Source organism: Ranitomeya variabilis, chromosome 1 (assembly GCF_051348905.1).
Source record: "Ranitomeya variabilis isolate aRanVar5 chromosome 1, aRanVar5.hap1, whole genome shotgun sequence".
In the NCBI taxonomy this organism is placed as follows: Eukaryota; Metazoa; Chordata; class Amphibia; order Anura; family Dendrobatidae; genus Ranitomeya; species Ranitomeya variabilis.
The window spans coordinates 368,317,867-368,341,812 of NC_135232.1; the positions used below are offsets into that span (position 1 = coordinate 368,317,867).

The following is a 23,946-nucleotide window of genomic DNA, read 5'->3' on the forward strand; positions in this document are numbered from 1 at the left end:
TGGCAAACGTCATAGTATATTTCAGTTTACATTTGACCCCACTTCAATGGTAGGACAATAGTTTTACACTGTAGATGGGGACTGCTTATGTTAAAAGCGAATTTGGCGCTAAATGTGTTCCTTGTATTGTCACCCTTTGGTGTACAGTTGTCACCCTAACATGTTGGGGTATGGTGCCATTATTTGTAAGGCCAGCTGTCAACTGTAGAGCAGTTAAGCGCTCATTATCTTTATTAGTTTGTGTGGATTGTTTGGTCTCCACCACTTGGCGTGATTGCCAGCCACTTATTAATGGTAGTATTCTGGTATGTGCGTGCTCTAGCTTTTCACTTAAGTGGTCATGCTGTCATCTGTTGCTAATTGCAGCCTGTAGTATTTTTATGCCATGACTGATGTCTGTGAGCCAAAGGTTCACTTTGTGACAGCATGACACCTGCTTGATTGCTGACATTTTCATGTGCTCAAGTTAGTGAAAGTATTTTGAGTAATGCCAAATTGGCTTTTTTTTCCCCTCCCCTGACCCTCACTAAGTTTGAGCTCTATATTGTGAAAACAGTGTGATGTCTCAGACGTGTCAGGCACTCAAGGGTTATCATGTTTCAAACTATGGTTAAAAGTTCTGACATGCTAAAGATGTACAAGAGCAGAACTGGAGAGCCTGACAAGGGTCTCCTGCTGCCAATTGGCTTCATGTCAGCAGCAGTTACAGCTGCTAGTGAGCTGGACATCATGCTCTCGGGCTGGAAGATGTGCTGTAGCCCTCACTTTGGGACATTGAGGCTGAAAGACGCCCATACTTCATAGTTTTGCTCTGTGTGATTTTTATTTGAGAGGGTTTTTGCTAAGTATTCTGTTTTTGTACAATATATTTTACTGTCAAAGTTGGCCTACAATCAGTATCGCTCACAAAATAGTAAAACGTGGTCTGCGTGAGCTGCTGTACTAGATAGTCTATGGTTGAGGCGTGCAAGGAAAAAAAAAAATATATATATATATATATATTTTTTTATTTACATTTTTTTTTTTTTTGTCTGTCAAGAGTCTTGAGACTTGTTATCCCCAGAGGGAGTTGTAATTGTTAATGTGTCCGATAAGAGCTCTGGACAACGAAGAGTTGTACTAAGAGCAAAATGCATTTTAATCAATAGTTCTTGAAATAATTAGTTCCACGTTTGATGTGTTAAACAAAAATAAAATGTTCCTGTGCTGATATCTTATAAATGTGCTATGTAATGGCTGTCTGACCTTACAGGGACATGGTCTGTACATACCATAGCTCCTGGGCAGGGGAGGAAGCAAAAGAGTATACAGACAGGACAGCTGATTCTGTGAGGGAAAACGCTTACCTGCCTGCTCTATCACATGAATGTTTCTGTCACATCTTCAGCCCTCTGAGTTCCTCATAAATCAAGTCAGTGAAATATGAGCTCTCAGACTGCTGGGGGGCATACCCCACTTAATTCATAATGAGCTCAGACAGCAGAAATATTCATTCCTGTGATAAAACAGGCAGGTAAATGTTACCGGACAGAAAGCGGCAAACTACTGTTTCATCTGTATAATCACTTATTCTATAAGGCCAGGAATTGTGGTATATGCTGACCATGTTCTTGCATTGGTCATAAAAAGTAGGGGCACCTTTTATAAGCTTCGCAATGCAGAACTTTTTCTTTTATGCATCCAGTTGTGGAACTTATTACAAGATCTATTGATTAGAACATACTTTATTCCTGGGTCATCCCGTCTAAGTCTGTTGGTTGTGCATGAACGCTGCAGAAGTCTGTGTATTGTGATAGAAAAGCTAAAATGAAGATCTGGGCGTTATGGGTGCACTATATTGGTACATGAATGAATGTCGGAAGGGCATGCAGAGATAACTGCTGCTAATCCCACATGCTCTTCGAGAGCCAGCCTCTGCAGTTTGTCATATCCCAGTTAATATGGCAGTAAAGAGGAGATGAATGTGGCTACTTTCCTAAGCCTTTTACTCAGGAGACCTGTAAATTTGATTGGCTGCTCCCAATTCCAGCAGAATCATTCGATTTGAGAGCAATAGAGAGATAAGATATCCAATTACCCAAATGATTTGCAGGGTTAGCCAACGTTGTCATGGAGACATGAGTTGGAACAAATTAAATTTTGAGCAATAAAATAATTTTTAAGCTCATTTGGGATCGGAGAAATTTGGCAGTGGCATATACCTGAATTGATTCTCGGCTTGACATGCTGTTTGACATTGATATACTATAGGGACTGCGGCTTCCAGATCCATAGGATTTCGCTTTTAAATGGATCACTTCTTACTACTTCACAAATGCGCTTGTCATTCACCTTTTCAGAAAGTTTGCTTTCTAATGGCGAAGTAAGTTTGTTAGGAAAAAAAAAAATAATTTTAAGTGTCATTTGACTATGCTTTAAATATTCATGGCCTGCCTTTTAAAAACTGGTTGGGGGAGGGGTGACACTGCTGTGTTTTGTGTGGTTTCTTCTTAACCAATCAATTAATGGATTCCTGGTTTACATAATGAGTGCCAAGCATTTAAGAAGAGTGGCGTGGATTTAAAAAGGAAGAACGCTCGGCGCAGAGAGCTTCTTTCCCCCCTTTCCCATATGTCTGCTGTTAGACAGATGGAGATGAAAATTGCTCTGAGGTCAATAAGCCATTTGCAGCGTTCTCGCTGCCTTCGATTTTTCTCTCATCCGCCACACAGATTATCTCAAATGATTCAGTAATGACAAAAAGTGCAACATTGACCTTTATTCCTTTGTGGTTTACAATGTTGCATAGTATAAATGGCAGGAAGTCCATTTTTATGTCTAGGAAGGTTTTGAGCTCTTGAACCAGGCCTTTTAACCCCATGTCAGTTGCGGAAGGCCTGTTGTGCCAGTACTAGATGTAAGTGGTGATGTTCCCCCCCCCCATCAAGCCTGGGCATTTTATCAGATGAGTTTTGGTAACCATCTCTCCCATGTGGTGGTGTATTTTTATTATTGTTCAGGGCATTATCAAAAAGGTTGCTCACTATTTTTTGTATTAATTGGCCTATTCTTAAGATGGTCCATCAAAATGTAATCAGTGGGGGTGCAGCAACCGGTACCCACCTTTTCCCCTGATCAGCTGTTACTGGAGCTGGATGGAAGTTCTTGGATGCTGCCTGAAAATCACAGCTCTATCGTTTCTGTAGTGTCTGGCTGTAGCTGCTTTGTGTTCTGGCAGCATCTGAGAACTTCAGGCCGGCACCAACAACAGCTAATTGGCGAGGGTGTTGGTTCTCACCCTCCACCGACAAAAATATTGAAGGCCTTTTCTAAGGATAGGACATCAATAAGAGTAGTGGCCAGTCCTTTAAGTTTCTGCTATCTAGGGGACATGCCTGCTTTTTGAGTTGAGACTGTAAAACATACACTATGCTACTGGTGGCTGTGGGCTTATGTCTCCCAGAATAGGTCCTGCATAACTTGGGCATGTTTGGGAGCAGTTGGGTTGGCAGCATAGTAAATGGTTGTGGTTGGTTGTGGTTGGCTGTGATCAGCGTTATCCATCAACAATGTTTCCAGCAACAACTGTGTATCACGTTGTTGGTGAGCGGTATAAAAAGTGAATGCAACAGAGTGGTAACCAGTACCAAATAATTGTATTTTTATATGCATAAGGGCACATGCTAGCAGTTTAAGATTCTCTATGAACTGACAAGTAAAAACAACTTTGTGTCATTTCCCCCCCCCCCCCCCCCCAAAAAAAAAAAAAAAATAGTGGTAGGTTCAATATGGCAGTATGGACTGCAATGAGAGTTATACACTGTGTTCCAAATTATTATGCAAATTGGATTTAAGTATCATAAAGACTTAATTATTTTGTTTTTCAAATAAACTCGTGGATAGTATTGTGTCTCAGGGCTTAATGGATCACTGACATCAATCTTAAACACATGTGATAATTAGTTTTCCAGGTGATTCTAATTAAAGGAAAACTACTTAAAAATGATGATCCACATTATTAAGCAGGCCACAGTTTTCAAGTAACATGTGAAAGAAAAAGGATCTCTCTGCTGCCGAAAAGCATCAAATAGTGCAATGCCTTGGTCAAGGGATGAAAACATTAGATATTTCCCGAAAACTTAAGTGTGATCATCGTACTGTTAAGGCTACTTTCACACTAGCGTTAACTGCAATACGTCGCAAATGCGTCGTTTTTGCGAAACGCCGCATCCAGCAAAAGTTTTTGCTGGATACGTTGTTTCGTCATAGAGTAACATTAGCGACGCATTTGCGACGCATTTGCGACGCATTTCCAAACGGTGAATGCGTTTGGCGGCGTTTGGGCGTATGGTAGCGGTCCGTCGGGAAAACAAAACGCTACATGTAACGTTTTTTGCTCCCGACGGTCCGCTTTTTCCGACTGCGCATGCGCAGTCGGAACTCCGCCCCCACCTCCCCGCACATCCCCGCACCTCACAATGGGGCAGCGGATGCGTGGAAAATATGCATCCGCTGCCCCCGTTGTGCGGCGGAGACCACACTAGCGTCGGGAACGTCGGCCCGACGCGCAGCGACGGGTTGTTCCCGACGCTAGTGTGAAAGTAGCCTAAGAGATTTGTGGCTGAATCTGAGCACGGACGTGTTTGTGCTGATAAAGGCATAATGAGGAAGGTTTCTGCCAGGCAAGTTCATTGGATTAAGAGAGCAGCTGCTAAAAAGCCATTACAAACCAGCAAACAGATATTTGAAGCTGCTGGTGCCTCTGGAGTCCCTCGAACCTCAAGGTATAGAATCCTTCAAAGGCTTGCTTTGGTTCATAAATCTACTATTCGGCCACCCCTAAACAGTGTTCACAAGCAGAAATGGTTGTAGTGGGCCCAGACATACATAAAGACTAATTTTCAAACAGTCTTGTTTACTGATGAGTGTCAAGGAACCCTGGATGGTCCAGATGGATGGAGTAGTGGATGGTTGGTGGATGGCTACCGTGTCCCAACAAGGCTGTGACGTCAGCAAGGAGGTGGAGGAGTCATGTTTTGCGCCGGAATCATGGGGAAACAGCTGGTAGGGCCCTTTAAGGTCCCTGAAGGTGTGAAAATGACCTCTGCAAAGTATATAGAGTTTCTGACTGACAACTTTCCTCCATGGTATAAAAAGCAGAAACGTGCCTTCAGGAGCAAAATCATCTTCATGCATGACAAGCCACCATCTCATGCTGCAAAGAATACATCTGAGTCATTGGCTGCTATGGGCATAAAAGGAGATAAACTCATGGTGTGGCCACCATCTTCCCCTGACCTCAACCCTATAGAGAACCTTTGGAGTATCATCAAGCAAAAGATCTATGAGGGTGGGAGGCAGTTCACATCCAAACAGCAGCTCTGGGAGGCTATTCCAACTTCATGCAAAGAAATACAAGCAGAAACTCTCCAAAAACTCACAAGTTCAATGGATGCAAGAATTGTGAAGGTGATATCAAAGAAGGGTTCCTATGTTAACATGTAACTTGGCCTGGTAGGATGTTTTGGAGTTAAATATCTTTTTTGTTCAGTGAGTGTGACCTCCTAATGCTGCAAATTCCACAAATGAGCATTTTCAGTTCTTTAAAACATATCAAATGTTTAGAAATTCTACTGTGCCTAATAATTTGGAACAGTGCATTTTGAGTTTTTATTCATTTTGGAGATTATACTGTTATCATTGGGAGGTTTCTTCAATAAAATTCGATGTATACTCTAAAGGGTGATTACTTTTATTAGACTGTCATATGCACCGACCATTTAGGAAAATCCGAGAAAAATGTCATTTTCATAATAATTTTGAACATGGTGTAATTCTGTACCAGAGGTGGGATGATACTGTAATTTGTCCATTAGGCCATAGATTGGGGAGGGGGACACTCTGCAAAATTTGTATTCTGAGGCACCAAGCTTCCATTTGCAGGATGCTGTGATTTCTTCTTGCTAATTTCAATGATGCATAACATAGGAGGACAGCTCTTGAACGGAGGGCACTGCTACCAAGCTTGTCATTTGCAAATAAACCGTGGTCATCATTCAGATAGTGGGAACCAATGAGTGAGGTTGTGTTGCTGTCCTTTCATAGGCTGTACACTTGAGCCAGCTATTAAAAATGAACACACTCGAGAGAGTCTGCATTAAGAACATAAACAATTAAGGGCTCTTGAGCTGTTCTGAGAGCTGCCATACAGATACAAGAGCCTTTTTCCTGACTTTGTAGGCTGTGGTTTATGGTGCCAAAGAACTTGGACAATTATTACTATTCTGTCTGCCAGAGCTGCTTCAAGCATGAAGGATTTGGTTTATTCCTGCTTATCTTGATTTGCAGTGTCGGGTTGAGTATACACATTACAGCGTTGTACTCTGGATGTAAAACTACTCGAAATGCAACAGATACAAAATTGCTGATATCCTTGAAGCATTGCACTAGACAATCTTTTTGCAGATTCTTTTGTCTTCCATGCATATGGCTTTTTTTTTTTTTTGTACCCCCTCTTCTACATGCTACTGCTATTGGGGTAGCTTAAAAAGACCTGTCAGTACATCAGTACATCTGCCACATGTTCGTTTTGCTTTTATTCTATTTCCTCTGCTCCCATAATTAATAAATAAATATATATATATATATTTATTATTAGTAGATGTATAGAGAGAGATGGATATATAGATACACTACCTTTCCAAATTTTGTGGTCACCCAGACAATTGTGTTTTTTCCATGCGAACTCCTACTTTTATTAATAATCAAATGAGTTGCCAAATGAATTGAAAAATCTAGACCAGACATTGACAAGGTTTAAAAAAAAAAAAAAAAAATTGTATTTGAAATTATTTTCTCCTTCAAACTTTTGCATTTGTTAAAGAATGCTCCCTTTGCAGTAATTACAGCATTGCAGACCTTTGGCATTCTAGCAGTTAATTTGCTGAGGTAATCTGGAGAAATTTCACCCCATGCTTCCAGAAGCCCCTCCCACAAGTTATTTTGGCTTGATGGGCACTTTTTGCGTACCATACGGTCAAGCTGCTCCCATAACAGCTCAATTGGGTTGAGATCTGGTGACTGCGCTGGCCACTCCATTACAGATAGAATACCAGCTGCCTGCTTCTTCCCTAAATGGTTCTTGTATAATTTGGAGGTGTGCTTTGGGTCATTGTCCTGTTGTAGGATGAAATTGGCTCCAATCAAGTGCTGTCCACAGGGTATGGCATTGCAAAATGGAGTGATAGCCTTCCTTATTCAAAATCCCTTTTACCTTGTACAAATCTCCCACTTTACCAGCACCAAAGCAACCTCAGACCATCACATTACCTCCACCATGCTTGACAGATGGCGTCACGCACTCTTCCAGCATCTTTTCAGTTGTTCTACGTCTCACAAATGTTCTTCTATGTGATCCAAACACCTCAAACTTGGATTCGTCTGTCCATAACACTTTTTCCAATGTCTGTGTTCTTTTGCCCATATTAATATTTCCTTTTATTAGCCAGTCTCAGATATGGCTTTTTCTTTGCCACTCTGCCCTGAAGGCCAGCATCCCGGAGTCGCCTCTTCACTGTAGACGTTGATACTGGCGTTTTGCGTGTACTATTTATTGAAGCTGCCATTTGAGGACCTGTGAGGCGTCTATTTCTCCAACTACAGACTCTAATGTACTTGTCTTGTTGCTCAGTTGTGCAGCGGGGCCTCCCACTTCCTTCTACTCTGGTTAGAGCCTGTTTGTGCTCTCCTCTGAAGAGAGTAGTACACACCGTTGTAGGAAATCTTCAGTTTCTTGGCATTTTCTTGCATGGAATAGCCTTCACTTTTAACAAGAATAGACTGTCGAGTTTCACATGAAAGTTCTTTTTTTCTGGCCATTTTGAGTTTAATGGAACCAACAAATGTAATGCTCCAGATTCTCAACTAGCTCAAAGGAAGGTCAGGTTTATAGGTTCTGTAATCAGCCAAACTGTTTTCATCTGTGCTAACATACTTGCACAAGGGTTTTCAAGGGTATTCTAACCATCCATTAGCCTTCTTACACAGTTGGCAAACAAAGTACCATAAGAACACTGGAGTGATGGTTGTTGGAAGTGGGTGTCTATACACCTATGAAGATATTGCATTACAAACCAGACGTTTGCAGCTAGAATAGTCATTTACCACATTAACAATGTATAGAGTGTATTTCTGAATCATTTAATGTTGGCTTCATTGGAAAAACTGTGCTTTTCTTTCAAAAATAAGGAAATTTTTAAGTGACCCTAAACCTTTACACAGTGTATAGAGAGAGATTTTATATATTTTCTAGATATATATCTTTAAAATCATGTGTCAAAGCAGTGCTATGGTCAAAATGGCCAGAGAAAATAGACAAAGGCACCTCTGATACAGAATTGACACCCATTGTAGTCCATAATGCCATTTTGAATCTACTACAATTTTAGGGGATGACACAACTGCTGGCATGTACACTTATGCATGTAAAAACCACTATTATTTGGTTCTGGTTACCACTCTGTTGTGTTCACACTTCTTATACTGCTGATGAACACAGTCGTTGCTTGAAACATTGGTGGATAAGGCTGATCACAGCCACCCCATAACCATTATATATTATAACATTATATATAGTATAATTTTAGTTTTAGTGCTAATTGCCATGTACAGCACCATGGAATTAATGGTGCTATATAAATAAATAGTAATAATTGTTATGGTCCTTAGTAACGACTGCTTACCATGGTGGCTGTGCAGAGGAGCCTGAAGACATGTCCCAAAGAGTCCTGGGAGCCACATAAAAAAACATAAAAATTGGCACTAAAAAAACCCTCAGTAATCTTATGATGAATTTAAAAATTTAAGAAAAGTAATGAAAGAACATAAGACTGACCTTGGTTGATAGGTTCTCTTTATGTTTATTTATTTTTTAAACCTAGATCTGTGAATGTCTGCAGTGTTACTATACTCCCTACAGTCTTCCCCAGTATCCAGGGCCACTCTTCAGTACAATATCCAATAACAGTTTAATACATCGGCATTGTTTCCATTTTTTTTTTTTTTTTTTGTCTTTTGTTAATTTTTGAATTTTTCTTTCTTCACCACAGACAGAAATTGCCAAGAGACTGAACACGATTTGTGCACAAGTCATCCCATTTCTTTCTCAGGAAGTAAGTAAAACGCTGGCTGCTAAAGTGCAATTATGCTACTTCTCTGTTTGCAAATTAGTCAGCTTTACAATGTTAATTTTATTGCGTTGCATAAGTGTGAAGAACATCTGTTGTAGTTATGGAGTGTGGAGCCCCCTGCTTCTTTACATAACAGATTGCGGGGCAGGCGATGGGAATGGAGAATGCAGGCGCTTCATATATTATCTAGTGCACTACTCTAATTGCTGCACAAAAGCAAATGGGTCCAACTTGACGAATGAGACGTGCTTGTACGGAATATGACTAATGCAAAACTTTAATGAGTATTTAAGCTGTGTGAACCAAAATAGTGTAGCTCGTATGGCTGCCGACTCATTGCTTATCATTTTTAAATATCTAAACTGAATAGGAATCCAATCTTTTCCTATAAAGGGATATTCCCACCTCCAAGAACCTATCCCAATATGTAGCAGATGTAATAATATTAGCAAATACTTCCAGTTAGAAATGCAGTCTAGTTCTTCTGATTTGCTATGCTTTCTCATGTGCAGGCATTGCAGGACCTTGGGTATCCATGGTTACAACCACTGATATAGTGAGTTAGCTTGTTGCTAATGGTCGTAACCATTGATACCTAAGGTCCTGCAATGCCTGTGCGTGAGAAGACATGGCAAATCAGAAAAACTATACATTTCTAATTGGAGGTATTTGCTAATATTATTATTACACCTATTAAATATTGGGATTGGCTCTTGGAGATGGGAATACCCCTTTAAGTTATATGCATCCCTTTTCAGTGAAGGTAAAAATGAGCATAGGCCAGTTTCACATGGAAATAATGAACCCGAGTCATTGCATTTCTGCCAATTTATTGGCGTGAACACCTCTCAATTAGTGACTCTGATTTGCAACAAATTCATCAAACAACTTGCACATTTTTTTTTTTTTTCCCAAGTTTGTTTAATTTTCTTATTTTGACATCAATGTGGCCTATCCAGGTGGTTTAGACAAATTCATTTGTGCAACTTTTCTCCAGTTTCCCCCTGAAGTGAGGTTTTATGTATACCAGTTTGGGCCACATTTTTTACGCAGTTTTGCATAATATGCGACTTTATGCTAAAAATGGTTTGCGCAAAAATGAACTCTGTGCACCAGTTTGATGATTTTGTTTCAAAATAGCCAGTGAAAACCACACGTCAAAAAAGTGTGACTTAAAAGAAAAACCTTTGCGTCTGTGTCCCCACATTGAGTGTTGCAGCCGGATGCCATAGATCATCGATTGGTTCCTGTGGTTGCCTTATTTGTTTCTATGGCGTTATTGGGTTTTACCCCATTATGGCCATATGACACTGGCCCTGCAGGGGTTTTCTGCTCTTGGGAAGCCATTGGGGCCTACTGTTCTGTAATGTAAAATAAAGCTCTGTGCCCCAGCACTGGCTCCTCACTGCTGCGGTGATGGCACTTGGACAGCTCCTCACCATCGCAGCTGATTGCTGAGCTCAGGGATTTGTGCCCACTACATCCACAGACATTGAGCTTAGGGATTGGCTGCATCGGTGATGTATGCTTTCGTTGTGACGTCAGTTCTGTAGCCAAATCACCGGGCATGCAGAGGGCTGGTGTACAATCTGGCTTTATTTTACATTACAGGAATCTTTTGAGAACATGTTTAGTGTTAATTGTGCCCCTCTAACAGGCAGTTCTCATGAAAATGCCTCTTGCTGCACAGGCAATATTTCTGAAGTCATTTTAAAGGAGCTGACCGGTCTAGAATGAAAGTCCGCAATCACTCTGTGAATCCCCCTAGTGTGCGCTGCGAGGATTCGCCGGTGCAATATGCATATTACCGACCAGAAGCCGTCTATTGGGCGCAGCCCTGCTCAATTAGTGTTTTGAGCAAGACTGCGCCCACTAGACAGTTTCTGGTCGGTAGTATGCATATTGCACCGGCGAATCCTCGCAGCGCACACTGATTGCAGATGACCATACTATTAGAAAAGCTTGTTGGGTTTCTCCACTCATTCCAGACGTATTATCCACTTTTACGGTGTCTCTAAATCATGGCCAAAACTGCACTATGGTCGCTCTGTGAATACTCTTATAAAGGTTAAAAATTCTTTGAACTAAAGCATGTGAATTTAATTCCTCTCCTGTTTTTACTTTCTGTTATAGTTTTCTTAAGTGTTGTTTTGCTTCCCCCTGCAGCACCAACAGCAGGTGGCTCAAGCTGTAGAGCGCGCCAAACAAGTGACCATGGCAGAGCTGAATGCCATCATCGGGGTACGTGGCCTTCCAGGTCTACCTCCTACAGTGTGTATAACCAGCTTTCTTTACTCGTTTAGTGTGTCTTAGAATGTTCTCATTGTCTGATTACTTGGGGACTCCTAACCCTTTTTTGCGTTAAGAAAAAATAAGTGTGCTCCCCGTACAGTCTGGTGCTGTAATGAAACTATTCAGTGTAGCTTATGCTTTAATTACTGTCTGTTCCAGTTTACTTCCATGGACTTCGGTACATACCCAAAAGTGGCGTTTTGGAGTTAGAGGGGGTCACTTAATTATTAGAGGGCTATTCTGATTTTTTTATAGTGTTGGCTTTTGTGGAACCCCCCCTTCAGTTATCTCTATAATCAGGTTCTTGAGGCTATTTTAGAATAGTGTCTTAACCCCTATCTCTCCTGGTGAAGCAGCTAGTGGTCTTGATGCTCAAGCAGAGAATGAATGGAGAAGTGGGGACTTTCTATTTACTTATGTAGGTGTTAAAGGGGTTGTCTGGTCTTCTAACAAGTCTCCAGTCCCTGACTGTGCACACTTTGGAATCCTTACAATATGTATACAGGAATCTGTCTGTATTAACAGAATTGCTTCCAAGAGAAATGTGCATGCTTCCGTCCATATTTTGACTGGACATGATCATACCCCTTTTTAGTTCACTTATGTTGAGTGAGGCTGAGCACTTCTATGTGTAACGTGGCCTGAATTATTCATAGGGCATAACCTGCAGTCACATAACCTTCACTCTTGTTGGCATAGCCAGAGAATCCTGACTGCATGCGGTGTGCGCGTGGTGTAAGCAGTCAGAAGTCTGCAGTCACATGGAGTAACTGCAGACTTCTAGCGGAAACCCAATAACCCCTTTGTGACCAAGCTTGGTCAGCCATTTGTCATACAGTTGCCCTTCTCACTGGGGGGGGATGGGGTTGGAGAAGCCTCATTCCTGTGATGAGTTTGGGCCTAAAAAAAAAGTCTAAGATCAGAATACTATCATGAATTCTTATCTTGGCTGCTGTTTCTTATCTTTAATATTTTGTTTGATTTCTAAATGTGATTTTTAATGCAAAAGGTGAATGAGTGCACGAAAGGGTTTAAGGCTGTTAGACATTTCAATTTGTGGCTAACTTGAGGCATCTTGCAAAATGTGACCCCCTACAAATGGTACAATGATAGGACTGTCTTGATACAGGTATTTAATCAAAGCAAGAACTAGATGGGGAAAATAAATTGTGTGTGTGTATATATATATATATATATATATATATATATATATATATATATATATATATATATATATATATATATATATATATATATATATATATATATATATATATATATAATACTTTTTACTTTGCTTTAAAAATGTAGTTTGTGTGAAGGCTGTGACCTAATTTGGCACAATGTTATGCTAAATATTTTGCCCTGCATACTGAGTTCATTGTTATGGATAGTAATGATTGAATGTTGCAGCTTTCTATGCGGTTCTTGCTGTTTTTAAATGGATTTCTTTCAGTGAGTATAACCTATTAATAAGGGCATACAGGTAATAGAAATGTTACACTAGTCCTACCTGTCTGCCTCATGTTAGCGGTCTTGCTGCTGAGAAATGTTATATTCTTTCCTTATGCTAATGATTTCTTCCAGGCTCCGGGGCGTGTGGTGCTGTAATAAATCCCTGCCCCTCTCCTCATTGTAATATTACTCCCCTCCCATCAGCGTCGGTTATGGTCCTAGAATTCTGTGCCCTGCAATCCCTCCACAATACGTACCCTTTCCTCCTTTCTGTGGGCATTGCATCCAGGGATCTTCTGCGCAGTAGACTTCCACTCCAGTGACCACTGGTATGCACGCCGTTAAGGTGCTCTCCCCACTTCCTCCCTGCATAGTCATCACTATGTACACATGGTCCCTAACGATGACTATGCAGGGAGGAAGTGGGGGGAGCACTTTATCGGTGCGCACAGGAGGTCACAGTGACTCGCCTGCGCCGGAGATCCATGGATGCAGTGCCCATAGAAGGGAGGAAAAGGCATCTATTGTGGAGGGATTGCAGGGCGCAGGATTCTGGGGCCATAACCGACTATGATGGGAGGGGAGTAATATTACAATGAGCTGAGGGTGCAGGGATTTCATCCAGGCACTGCACGCCCCTGAGCCTGGAAGAAATCATTAGCATAATACAAGAATATAACATTTCTCAGCAATAAGACAGTTAATGAGGCATACAGGTAGGGCTAGTGTAACACTTCTATAACCTGTATGCCCATATTAATAGGTCATATATGTCCCGGGGGGTGACAGATGCCCTTAAACAGTGGAGTTGACTAGATTGGCCTGGGAATGTTAGCAGTTACTGTAGAGTCAATGGGCAGTGAACGCATTTGAACACTTTTTTTTTTTTAAAGATTGCTTCAACCCATTTAAAACATGTACAAGTAATAGACTGCAATGGCAGCATCCTCATATTGCCATGAGTGCCTGTGACATGCCACAGTTAGGCTTGCCATGTTTTTGCGGGCCGTTTTTGCGTCCCCCAATAATTTCTATGGGGCCATAAAAACGGGCCATAAAAATTTGTAGGTGTGCCGTATCGATATTTTTCACAGCTTATGGACACGGCCCCCATCAATGGGGCCACAAAAACAATGGAAGCTTGCTAAGTGTTAATTTTGTGGTACACCGCGAAGAACGTATTTGCGGAACGCCGTATTTTTACTAGGACCCTCCCATGTACTTCCTGTTTATCACTTCAAAGGCCTGCAGAGACACGAGATTGACCTGGAGAGAATAATCGTTCTCTTTCAGGTATGTAGGGGTGCTGAAAATTCCCCCCCCGATTCGGTGTAGGGGAGGCTCCAGGTTATGGGGGACCGTGGGTGAAGAGCCCTCACTGGCTCCCTGTACTGTTGTTTTTTGCTGGGACGGGGGCCAGACTGAGATGGGAGTGGGTGTTACAGATTTTTTTTTTTTTTTTTCCCCCCTACTTTTCAAAACCTATTCCAAACCAGAAAAACGGCAATCCGAGAATTTTTTGCGGCAGACCGTGAAAAATACGGCCCACAAAAACGGGCTGCAAAAAACACAGCAGGTGTAGAAGAAGCCTTACACATACAGAGATCATGTCCGCATTGTGTCCTAGGCCTACCACTAAACCCCGGCGGTGCTGCTGGTTCACTCATAAGCAGCAAATTTCATAAAACAGATTTTCTCTTGTAGAGATGACTATGTATCTGAAAGGACTTTTAGTTGGCAGATGAATCTTTCTGGGAATTTACCTTACTGTAGCATGCTACTGATTTTTCTGTTATAGTAAGACCCAAAAAAGATTTCATGCATTGCCAGGAGATTCACACCTCATGGTAAGCCTTTTTTGAGCAATGAAGATGTCCTTTTATTCAAGACACTTGCCAATGGCCAGGAATGTCTGGTTGTGGGCCTCTAGGATGGGATTGCAGAGCTATGTTCTCGAGATTGCAGGTCCCTTATCTTAGGATTTCTGGACCCCAAAAATCAGCAAGTTGTTTCCTACCCATTGGATGAGGGGTTATATTATTTTATTTTTTTGTCTTTGGGGTGGTGGGGGCTAATCCAAACTCTTAGAAAGGCGCTCAAGATTTTCAACTAAGTATATATGCAAAATAGTTGTTACTCTTATTTGACAAGACCATTAAAAACCTGACCATTGCTGGCTTGAGTATAGGCCTCTCCTTAGTGGGAACTGTATTATGGGCACAACCCAGGAATTAAAAAGACTGTTGGCGTGAGATATCCAAGGAACATAATAAATGTCATCTCATTTGAGGACCCCATTATGTGTAGGTGACTCAGTGCAGGGTGTTAAAACTCCCCCTTTCAAATTGTTCCCTTCAGTTGATAGCCCCTTGGGGTTTGACCAACCATTTCTCTTTCATCAATGTCCATTTCTGGAATCTAGAGCTGGACTGAGCAGCTTGTCTGTGCCTATATATTTAATTGCTTGACATGATGGTGTCTTGCAGGTTTTATTGGGTGCTTTTTTCCCAGTCTTTCTATCCCTGCTTTTTAATCTGTTTATTGCTTAATTCTGCCTCCGTGAGACTGTCAATCACAAGTTATTTGTTAGGGCGCTAATGAATTCACTGAACCATGCATTCCTCCCTCTGTGTGAATTCAATTATTCCCGCCACACAGTCTCGAGTATTTCTGCCGGCTTTCTGGCCTCCCAACGCTGGCAGAAGAAGTAGCCGAATCAAGGAGCTGTCCTTTCTGATTTTATTCATGTGAGCGGCTTGAGCCGATTCAGATTACTCATTTATCAATTTATGTTAATTGCTTGTGAGAAGATGCCCTGCTGGTCTTTATGGTTCCCTCAGACACTTTGTAATGATAATTAGACATGCTGCTGTATGGATTAACAGGGCCATAGTCCGGTGACGTCTGCAGACAATGGGACCAGTTAATCCATCTGTGCTTAAAATTACATCCCAACTGGAGACTGAAGGAAAAAAAAACCCCATAAAAACGCGGGAGGATTAGTGCTGGTAGAAGAATGAGTCTCAGCTTGAAAACTCTCCTTTCATCAGTTTCTCAATTGCAGATCTGCAGTTGGTTCGCCTGTGGTAAGCCATTGGCAGTCAATTAGGTGAAATAAACTGGGAGGGTGACCTTCATTTCCTTTTAATAGCTTTTTCCTCCCTGAAATGGGGAGCTTCAGTGGATTTTCAGCTTACGTTTTATTCAAGCCGCTTTATTACACTTGACAGCTTAGCCTTGCATAAACATTCCCTCCCCTAACCTTCTTCACTCTGCCACCCTCCCCCCCCAAACACAGCTCTTCATTTACATCGCCCACTCCCCAAATGGCGAGCTTATTTTACATCTGAAGCGCTGCGGAACAAATTTAAATCAATATACGTAATCCAATCTGTGTGCAGGAAGATCCATTTCATTTATTCTGCATGAACACTGGTATTACTGCGCCGATCATCCGCCATTAATACTGGCATAGTTTAATCTTTTGGCCTATTTAAATCTGATTTCTCAATTTGCATATGTTAAGTGATCAATAACGATCTGGCGCCACGCTAGAAGTCTCATTTTCCGGCATATGCTTTCCCTGCTTAAGAGTCTTTTGTGCTTCCTGCAGAGTCACAGGAGCATAAAATTGGGTTGACAATTCGCCGGACCTTTGCTCCCCTTCATTGAAAATGCAGTGTGTCAACCTGTATCCCTGGAGGGGAGGGGATGTGAGGAGCCTCTGTCTGTTGCTAGAAGCAGCAGCTGCATTGGAAGTATGCACTGATAGCAGCTGTCAGTATTGTGGAGCAGGCAGAACAATAGAGGGGGGAGGTATGCTCCCGAGGAGCGGCATCTTTCACACCAGAAGAAAAGAAATAGTCATTTAACGGTTTAGACACCTATTAGGAGTGTGAAAGATCATGTGTTTTCTCATGCAAATAAGTCCGACATAATTCTCTGATCAGGTTAGGCTCCACTTCCCAGCAGCAGACAATTTGTGATGGCGATGGACTGTTTCTGCAAGGCAACCTTTATTTTTAGTCTTTCCTTTCCCAAACATTCATAACCGGGTATAGAGAAATATTGATATACGCTAGGGCTTTCATGTACTCCAATATTTTAATTTTTTTTGTTAAATATTGCTCTTTGCAAAAAATAAAAAGTGCCTTGATGAGAGCGGCCTTCTAGTTGGCAATCTACACAGCATATGGGTCAATGTTGGCCCTGGCCCGTCGGCAAGCTGTGATCATTTCTTACATAATGTCTTATGATTGAGCATTCTGTCAAGTCTGTTTGCCTCACTGAGCCAGCGTCGGCGGATTGAGTTGTCTGTCGCCTAACAGGCTCGCTTTGCATGAGGCGATTGGCTAAAGGATTAGCAAGATGCTGGTTTATGTCGCTCCTTGGCTGTGGTTGCCAGCTATATCTAGGATTGTAGTGTGTGAAGCTTAAGAGGATGAGGTTAACCTCTTGAGGGCTTATTTGTGTGAGTATCTAGTTAATCCTTGGAAAGCCTATAAATAACTAGGTTGCATATATTGTCTTACACGAGGAATGGAATAATATATGGCAGGTGTAGCAACCCTCCCTCCACGTTTTAGAATTTTTTCCTTTCTTTAGATCGTATTGTTGAAGGCCTCCTTTATTAATATGGAAGGTTTGAAAATGCCGTTGTCATCTGTTAAATTTAATCCTGGTCTGCTTTTATCTTTTCTCCAGTTTGTAATCTGTTGGCTTTAGTTTCCAATCCCCAGATTTAGTATCAGCTATCCCCTGCAGTCTGGTTCCAGAGTGCAGTCTCAATATTGGGTGTAGTATTACATGTGTTAAATTAAGCTCGATAATCTGTCCCCTGCGACTGCTACATAATGTACATGTCATTCTGATCACTTGTAGGGTCTCCAATTTGCATAGTATTTTTTAAAATGTACTTGCTGTTTATAGATTTGGATGTATAGAAACGATTAAAGTGTTTGTGTGACCACCGCTTGATGAGTTTTCTTTGTTGCTGGGTGGGGAGATCATTCATATGGTTAGACCATTGTGGCATGTTTTGGCTACTGCCATAGTCCATTACTCCTCCTCTTTTTTTTTTTTTTTTTTGTTATTTGCCTTGTTGGATGCAATTGTATTTGTGACAATGAACTAACCTTCTGTTTTACACATTTTTATACCAAACGTGTTGCTTCTACAATTGCTCAGTGAATGACTGGTTTAAAGGTTTCTTTATGTACACTTAGGTGGCAAGTGTACCAGTTTTGTCTGCTCAACATCTCAGCCGGCTCAGCCAAGTTGGTAGTTTTTTAATATATTTTTTTTGTGTACTATCTGTTTGCATTCATCTTCTGATATAATGTATGGTACTCCAATGCACACACAACTATTGTTTTTTTTGGGTGTTTTTTTTTTTTTTTTATCTGAGTGGTTGCCTGAGAGCAGAGAACTTGGTTGTGTTCTTCCTGAAATGGCGCTATCTTGGCCATATGTGGAAATTGGTATTAAAACTTTGCCCAATTCACTTGAATAGGTTTTGGCTGCAATACCGGATACATCTCATAGACAAGTGTGGTTTCTGAAAGAAAGCAGCCATATTTCTTCTAATCTCTTTTAGTATGAACGAATTGACCTTTAGGCTATGTTCCTACAAGGAGCTTTTGATGAGTTTTTGATGTTGCGGATTTTCTGCACCCATTAAGTAAGATGGGTTACTTGAATTTTATCAAAAATATGCAGCATAAAAAAAACTCATGAATGTAGCTTTAAGGTTGGGTTCACATCACATTTGGACCACTTGTTCGTGACTCCTTTGGGGCTTTCATCTGAACCCTCAAAAGTGTTTTGGATGTGTCTGCGTTGGAGCTATAGACCTCAAACATCAGTCCAAAACATGCAACTTGAGATGTAGTTTATGGTGGTGGTTTTTTTTAATTTATTTATATTTTTTGAGGGGGGGGGGGGGGTGTAACTGTGTTCTATAGTTTCCAGTTTGCATGTTTTGGACTCGGTTGGCTATTTTAAGTCTGGGCCTATCCCAAATCCAATTGTTTCAGGGTTTCAAACGGAACCATTGACTGAGTCACGAATGTGTGGCTGGAACATGTGAACTTACCCTTGGGTGTAAATGGAATATATCTGATAAGTGCTTAACTTGATTGTTAATCCAGTTTGTGGTGTCCACAATGTGTTTTGTCCTTTCTGTCTAACTCTTGTTTGTTTTTTTTGTTTTTTTCCATTTCTCCTTGGGAAACCATGTGTGCTACGAATCTCTACAACAGCAGCAGCAGTTACAAGCTCAACATTTGTCGCATAGTCATGGACCACCAGTGCCTCTAACTCCACATCCATCAGGACTCCAGCCCCCTGGGATCCCACCTCTAGGCAGCAGCGCCAGCCTTCTTGCCCTTTCTAATGCACTTGGAGGGCAATCTCACCTTGCCCTAAAGGATGACAAGAAGCATCATGAGTCAGACCACCATAGAGGTGAGAGGCATGGCAAGCAGTTGTAGGATTTTTTTTTTTCTTCAAAGATTACCATTTGCATTTTTTTCACCTTTTGTGCTAGATAATCCTCAAAAGGAAAACTATACAATGCACTGTAACTATGCTATGCCATAACTGACTATACCAACCTAGTCGCATATTTCATAGCACTTAATGAGCGACGTAGCTTTGAGAATGAAATACTGTAGAGAACTTGGACTGCAAGTTGTTTGTATGGGATGTATTAATCCCAATTTTAAATTTATACAGTTTGTATAATCGATCTAATAGAAATTGTAAAATCTGCAAATGTATTTGCATTGTATCAAAAATCAATTTTGTTCAATTTATTTTATTTTTGTCACATAGATTTTTTTTTTTTTCAAACTGAACTGCAGCAAAGGCTACACCATATTGTCTGCAGTGGAACAGGCACAATTGCACTTTTAATTCTTGTTTGGCTGTCTATGTAAAATGTAAATGTGATTTTTAAATGGATAATAAAACGCCCTTTAAAAACTTCTATGACTTCTAATTTGTCATTTTTATTTTCTTTTTTTTTTGCGTTGTGCTTCTTTACCACAATGGACATGTCTTCATTTCTGGGTTTCCTCATGAGCAGAGAGAGAGCCAGGAACAGTAAGTAATGCACTTCATGCTTACATGCTCAGTCGTCAAGTGTCTTCATGTCAATGGGTGGCCATTTCAAATGGGTATCGACATCAAAATAGTGTTATTTGTAATTTGTATAGATAAATACATTTTATTCGAGACTGATAGCTTTAGAATGAGGTTCAGAACATGGTGAGACAATGTTCACACGGCCATGATAGGTGCCACTTTTCAATGTCCATATATCCGCCTTCAAACCTCGACTTCTCATGGGTGCTTGTAAACCGGAGTCCAAATCACCATAGCGTTCTGAGCGTTGTCCATTTCATTAGAAGTGCTGAAGCAGTATGCAAGATGGCTGCCGAAAAGTACCTATTTTAGAGCACACTGGAACAGGTATGACTTTGCAGGTTTCTTCCAATATTTGTGTAATTTTTTTTCCCCCTCATCTTTTCCAGCATGGATATTAACTGTGAACATGGAAAAGTCAATTGCTCCTTTCTCGTTCTATTATTATTATAGATGTTAGTCTGTGCAAAATTACTTCAGTCAGCTTTATAAAAAAAATGCTATTTTGCTATCATTGACCACTTTTTACCAACTGTAGAAACCTCTCCTTGCTCAAATTTCACCAAACCTCCTTTGAAGACTTCTATTGGTGTACAGGCCACATCCCTTTTCACACTAATGTTCAAGGCTTTTTCTGGGGGTTCATAACACGGTTCTGAAAATGTTACGCTTTGAGTGGAGTACACGTGACACATAAAAAATCTCAACGGTTAAAACTGTTCCCTTTTTAAAGAATTATTAATTGGAGACCTTGGAGTTAAGATTAAAAATGGTTGGGAAAGCAACAACAATTGGTTAAAGAAATGCACATTTAATTTATTAGATTTTGCAAGCTGTCCTTTAGAAGCTGACACTTTTATAGGTCTTCTACATCTGTTAGGAGCTAGTATCCCTTTGACCTGGAGAACCTTTTGTTATCCACCATATTTCAGTCTTCTCATGCCTGAAAACTAGTGAGTTGTGCTCGTATACCTGTTTTATGATTACCATCAAATGTAGAAGGGTTGTAAACTTTTATCCGTTTGTCCCCCCCCCCTTCCCATCTCCCTTGGATACTTATATTCTCTGTGAAGCTATGGAAGAATCTTCTCAATGCCAATTAATCATATAGGCCCTTGAGGTTACTGATGCATCTGAAGGAGATGGTTTACGTCAGTCCATTGGGTGTGAGCATGCAAAGTATGGTCAAGGCCTCAAAGACCAAATGTGTACAATTTTCTATTGAGGTCTCTGAGTGATGTCTGGACAGATCTTTCAGAGAAACGGTAGATTGTGTTAGAGTACCGTAATGTATTCTCATGCCCAAGGCACTCCTCTCCCTTCATGTGTGTTAATGCCTCCTACACAATAGAGAAGGATAAAGTCTAGTGATGAGCGAGTGTACTCGTTGCTCGGGTGAGTATACTCGCTCATCACTAAAATAAAGTTCTCCCTAATCTTCCCTAAAGGACTATTGAGGAGGATCTGGCCTGCAGAATTTATACTCCAGATCCTTTTTGTCTGGCACAGACTAGTCTGCAGTGGCTCTCATCAAAAACACAGGATTGCTCTGCCAACCATTTGTGACAGGAGAGAGGGTGGGACCCTTTATTCTCACCATCCGGAACGCATTCCAAATACGTATGCACATGAGTTAGGGAAGTTGGCGTTTGGCTGATAGTTTGTGTGTAGACTTTCAGACCATTTATTATTCTTAAAAAAAAAAAAAAAAAAAAAACTTTTAAACTTGCGTTACAACCAGATTAAGGTCTTTTTTTTTTTTTTTTTTAAATTATCTTTTGTATTAATAACTTGCATGAGTTTTCTAATCCCCGTTACATGGATTCCCTGATAGAGAACATACATTTTTTTTTTTTTAAAATGGTGCCTTCATTTAATAGCTGTTCACAAACTTGAGAGCGGTCCTTCTTATGGATTAGGGGTTTCTCATTAAAGCTAGTTGGTGTCTCATGGCTGAATTATTAAACCAATTAAGGCATTTTTGTCATTAACCACAGTTAGTTTAGGGGGTATTTCCATTTTGGCTACATCCACAGAATATGGCATTCATCTGATAGGTGCAGGTTTCAGATTTTGGTCCCACTTCTATTACCAGAATGTGAGTGCCTCTTCCCCTATTCTATAGAAGTGGCCACTGTAGTCGTGGCTAGTCTTTTGCTCTTCTCCCAAATTATATCTGTGGTGGTACAGAAAATGGTTGCTAAGCCATAAATGGCTGAGATGGGAATTCCTCTTAAATTACTCTAATGATCCATTGAAATAATGGTAACCATCTTGGAATATCACTTTTGCCTTGAAACTGATTGGCATTGTTGGCTTTCTGTATCGGAAGATGCTTAAAATGCTGGCTTAGTAATTCCCGTAGTGAGCTCAAATTGTGCAATAATATGGACCCTATAGAAAAATACAGCAATCTGTAAAAAGCCTAGCTATCTTGATTTTAACACTTCACAAACTGATTTTTCTTTTGAAAACCCTTACTATAAATATATGGAAATGTGGCTTGTGACATTTTAATGATTGTTACAATAAACTCATAATTCATTTTTTTATTCTCTTTAGAGTAATTCCTTGCTGGTTTCCGACAGCCTTCGAGCATCAGATAAAAGGAGAAATGGACCAGATTATTCTCATGATCTCAAAAAGAGGAAAGTAGATGATAAGGATTCAAGCCACTATGTAAGTGAATGACCTGTCCCTGCACAGATGCATTCTCAATGACTGCCGCGGATTATGTTTTTGGAATTATTTTCCTTGTCCTAAAACCTTTTTTTTTTTTTCTACTGCTCGCTGACTTGATATATTGTAACAATGAAAGAATTGTATTTGAAGTTACACATTTTGAATATGGCATTGACCACAAAAGGTCTCGCCACCTAAATTTATATGGAGGAAAAAAAATAGTTTGGCTAAAAGCTGTGAATGGTCACATGCAGTACAGACCAAAAGTTTGGACACATTCTCATTTTAAGATTTTTCTGTATTTTCATCACTATGAAAATTGTACATTCACATTGAAGGCATCAAAACTATGAATTAACACATGTGGAATTATGTACTTAATTTCAGTTTCACACTTTTTTGTTATGTTTTATATTCTAGGTTCTTCAAAGTAGCCACCTTTTGCTTTGATGACTGCTTTGCACACTCTTGGCATTCTCTTGATGCGCTTCAAGAGGTAGTCACTGGGAATGGTTTTCACTTTACAGGTGTGCCCTGTCACGTTTAATAAGTGGGAGTTCTTGCCTTATAAATGGGGTTGGGACCATCAGTTGTGTTGTGCAGAAGTCTGTTGGATACACAGCTAATAGTCCTACTGAACAGACTGTTAGAATTTGTATTATGGCAAGAAAAAAACAGCCAAGTAAAGAAAAACGAGTGGCCATCATTACTTTAAGAAATGAAGGTCAGAGTCCGAAAAATTGGGAAAACTTTGAAAGTGTCCCCAAGTGCAGTTGCAAAAACCATCAAACGCTACAAAGAAACTGGCTCACATGAGGACCGCCCCAGGAAAGGAAGACCAAGAGTCACCTCTGCTTCTGAGGATAAGTTTATCCGTGCCACCAGCCTCAGAAATCGCAGATTAACAGCAGCTCAGATTAGAGACCAGGTCAATGCCACACAGCGTTCTAGCAGCAGACACATCTCTACAACTGTTAAGAGGAGACTTTGTGCAGCAGGCTTTCATGGTACATGTAAAATAGCTGCTAGGAAACCACTGCTAAGGACAGGCAACAAGCAGAAGAGACTTGTTTGGGCTAAAGAACACAAGGAATGGACATTAGACCAGTGGAAATCTGTGCTTTGGTCTGATGAATCCAAATTTGAGATCTTTCGTTCCAACCACCGTGTCTTTGTGCGATGCAGAAAAGGTGAACGGATGAAC

General features: G+C 40.7%; 1 protein-coding gene across 8 annotated transcripts in view; it reads left to right on the forward strand.

The window, feature by feature from the left end:
* TLE1 (TLE family member 1, transcriptional corepressor) overlaps window positions 1–23,946 on the forward strand; it is a 56,241-nt gene that overhangs the window by 12,739 nt on the left and 19,556 nt on the right. For 2 of the 8 annotated variants that reach the window (XM_077248991.1, XM_077248993.1), the window contains exons 5-10: window positions 9,087–9,149; window positions 11,334–11,438; window positions 18,140–18,190; window positions 19,175–19,379; window positions 20,002–20,018; window positions 22,623–22,739. In XM_077248991.1, coding sequence (XP_077105106.1) covers window positions 9,087–9,149; window positions 11,334–11,438; window positions 18,140–18,190; window positions 19,175–19,379; window positions 20,002–20,018; window positions 22,623–22,739 — 558 coding nt within the window. The remainder of the gene's footprint in view (window positions 1–9,086; window positions 9,150–11,333; window positions 11,439–18,139; window positions 18,191–19,174; window positions 19,380–20,001; window positions 20,019–22,622; window positions 22,740–23,946) is intronic. The other 6 variants (XM_077248992.1, XM_077248995.1, XM_077248994.1 and 3 more) reach the window with 3 other exon arrangements.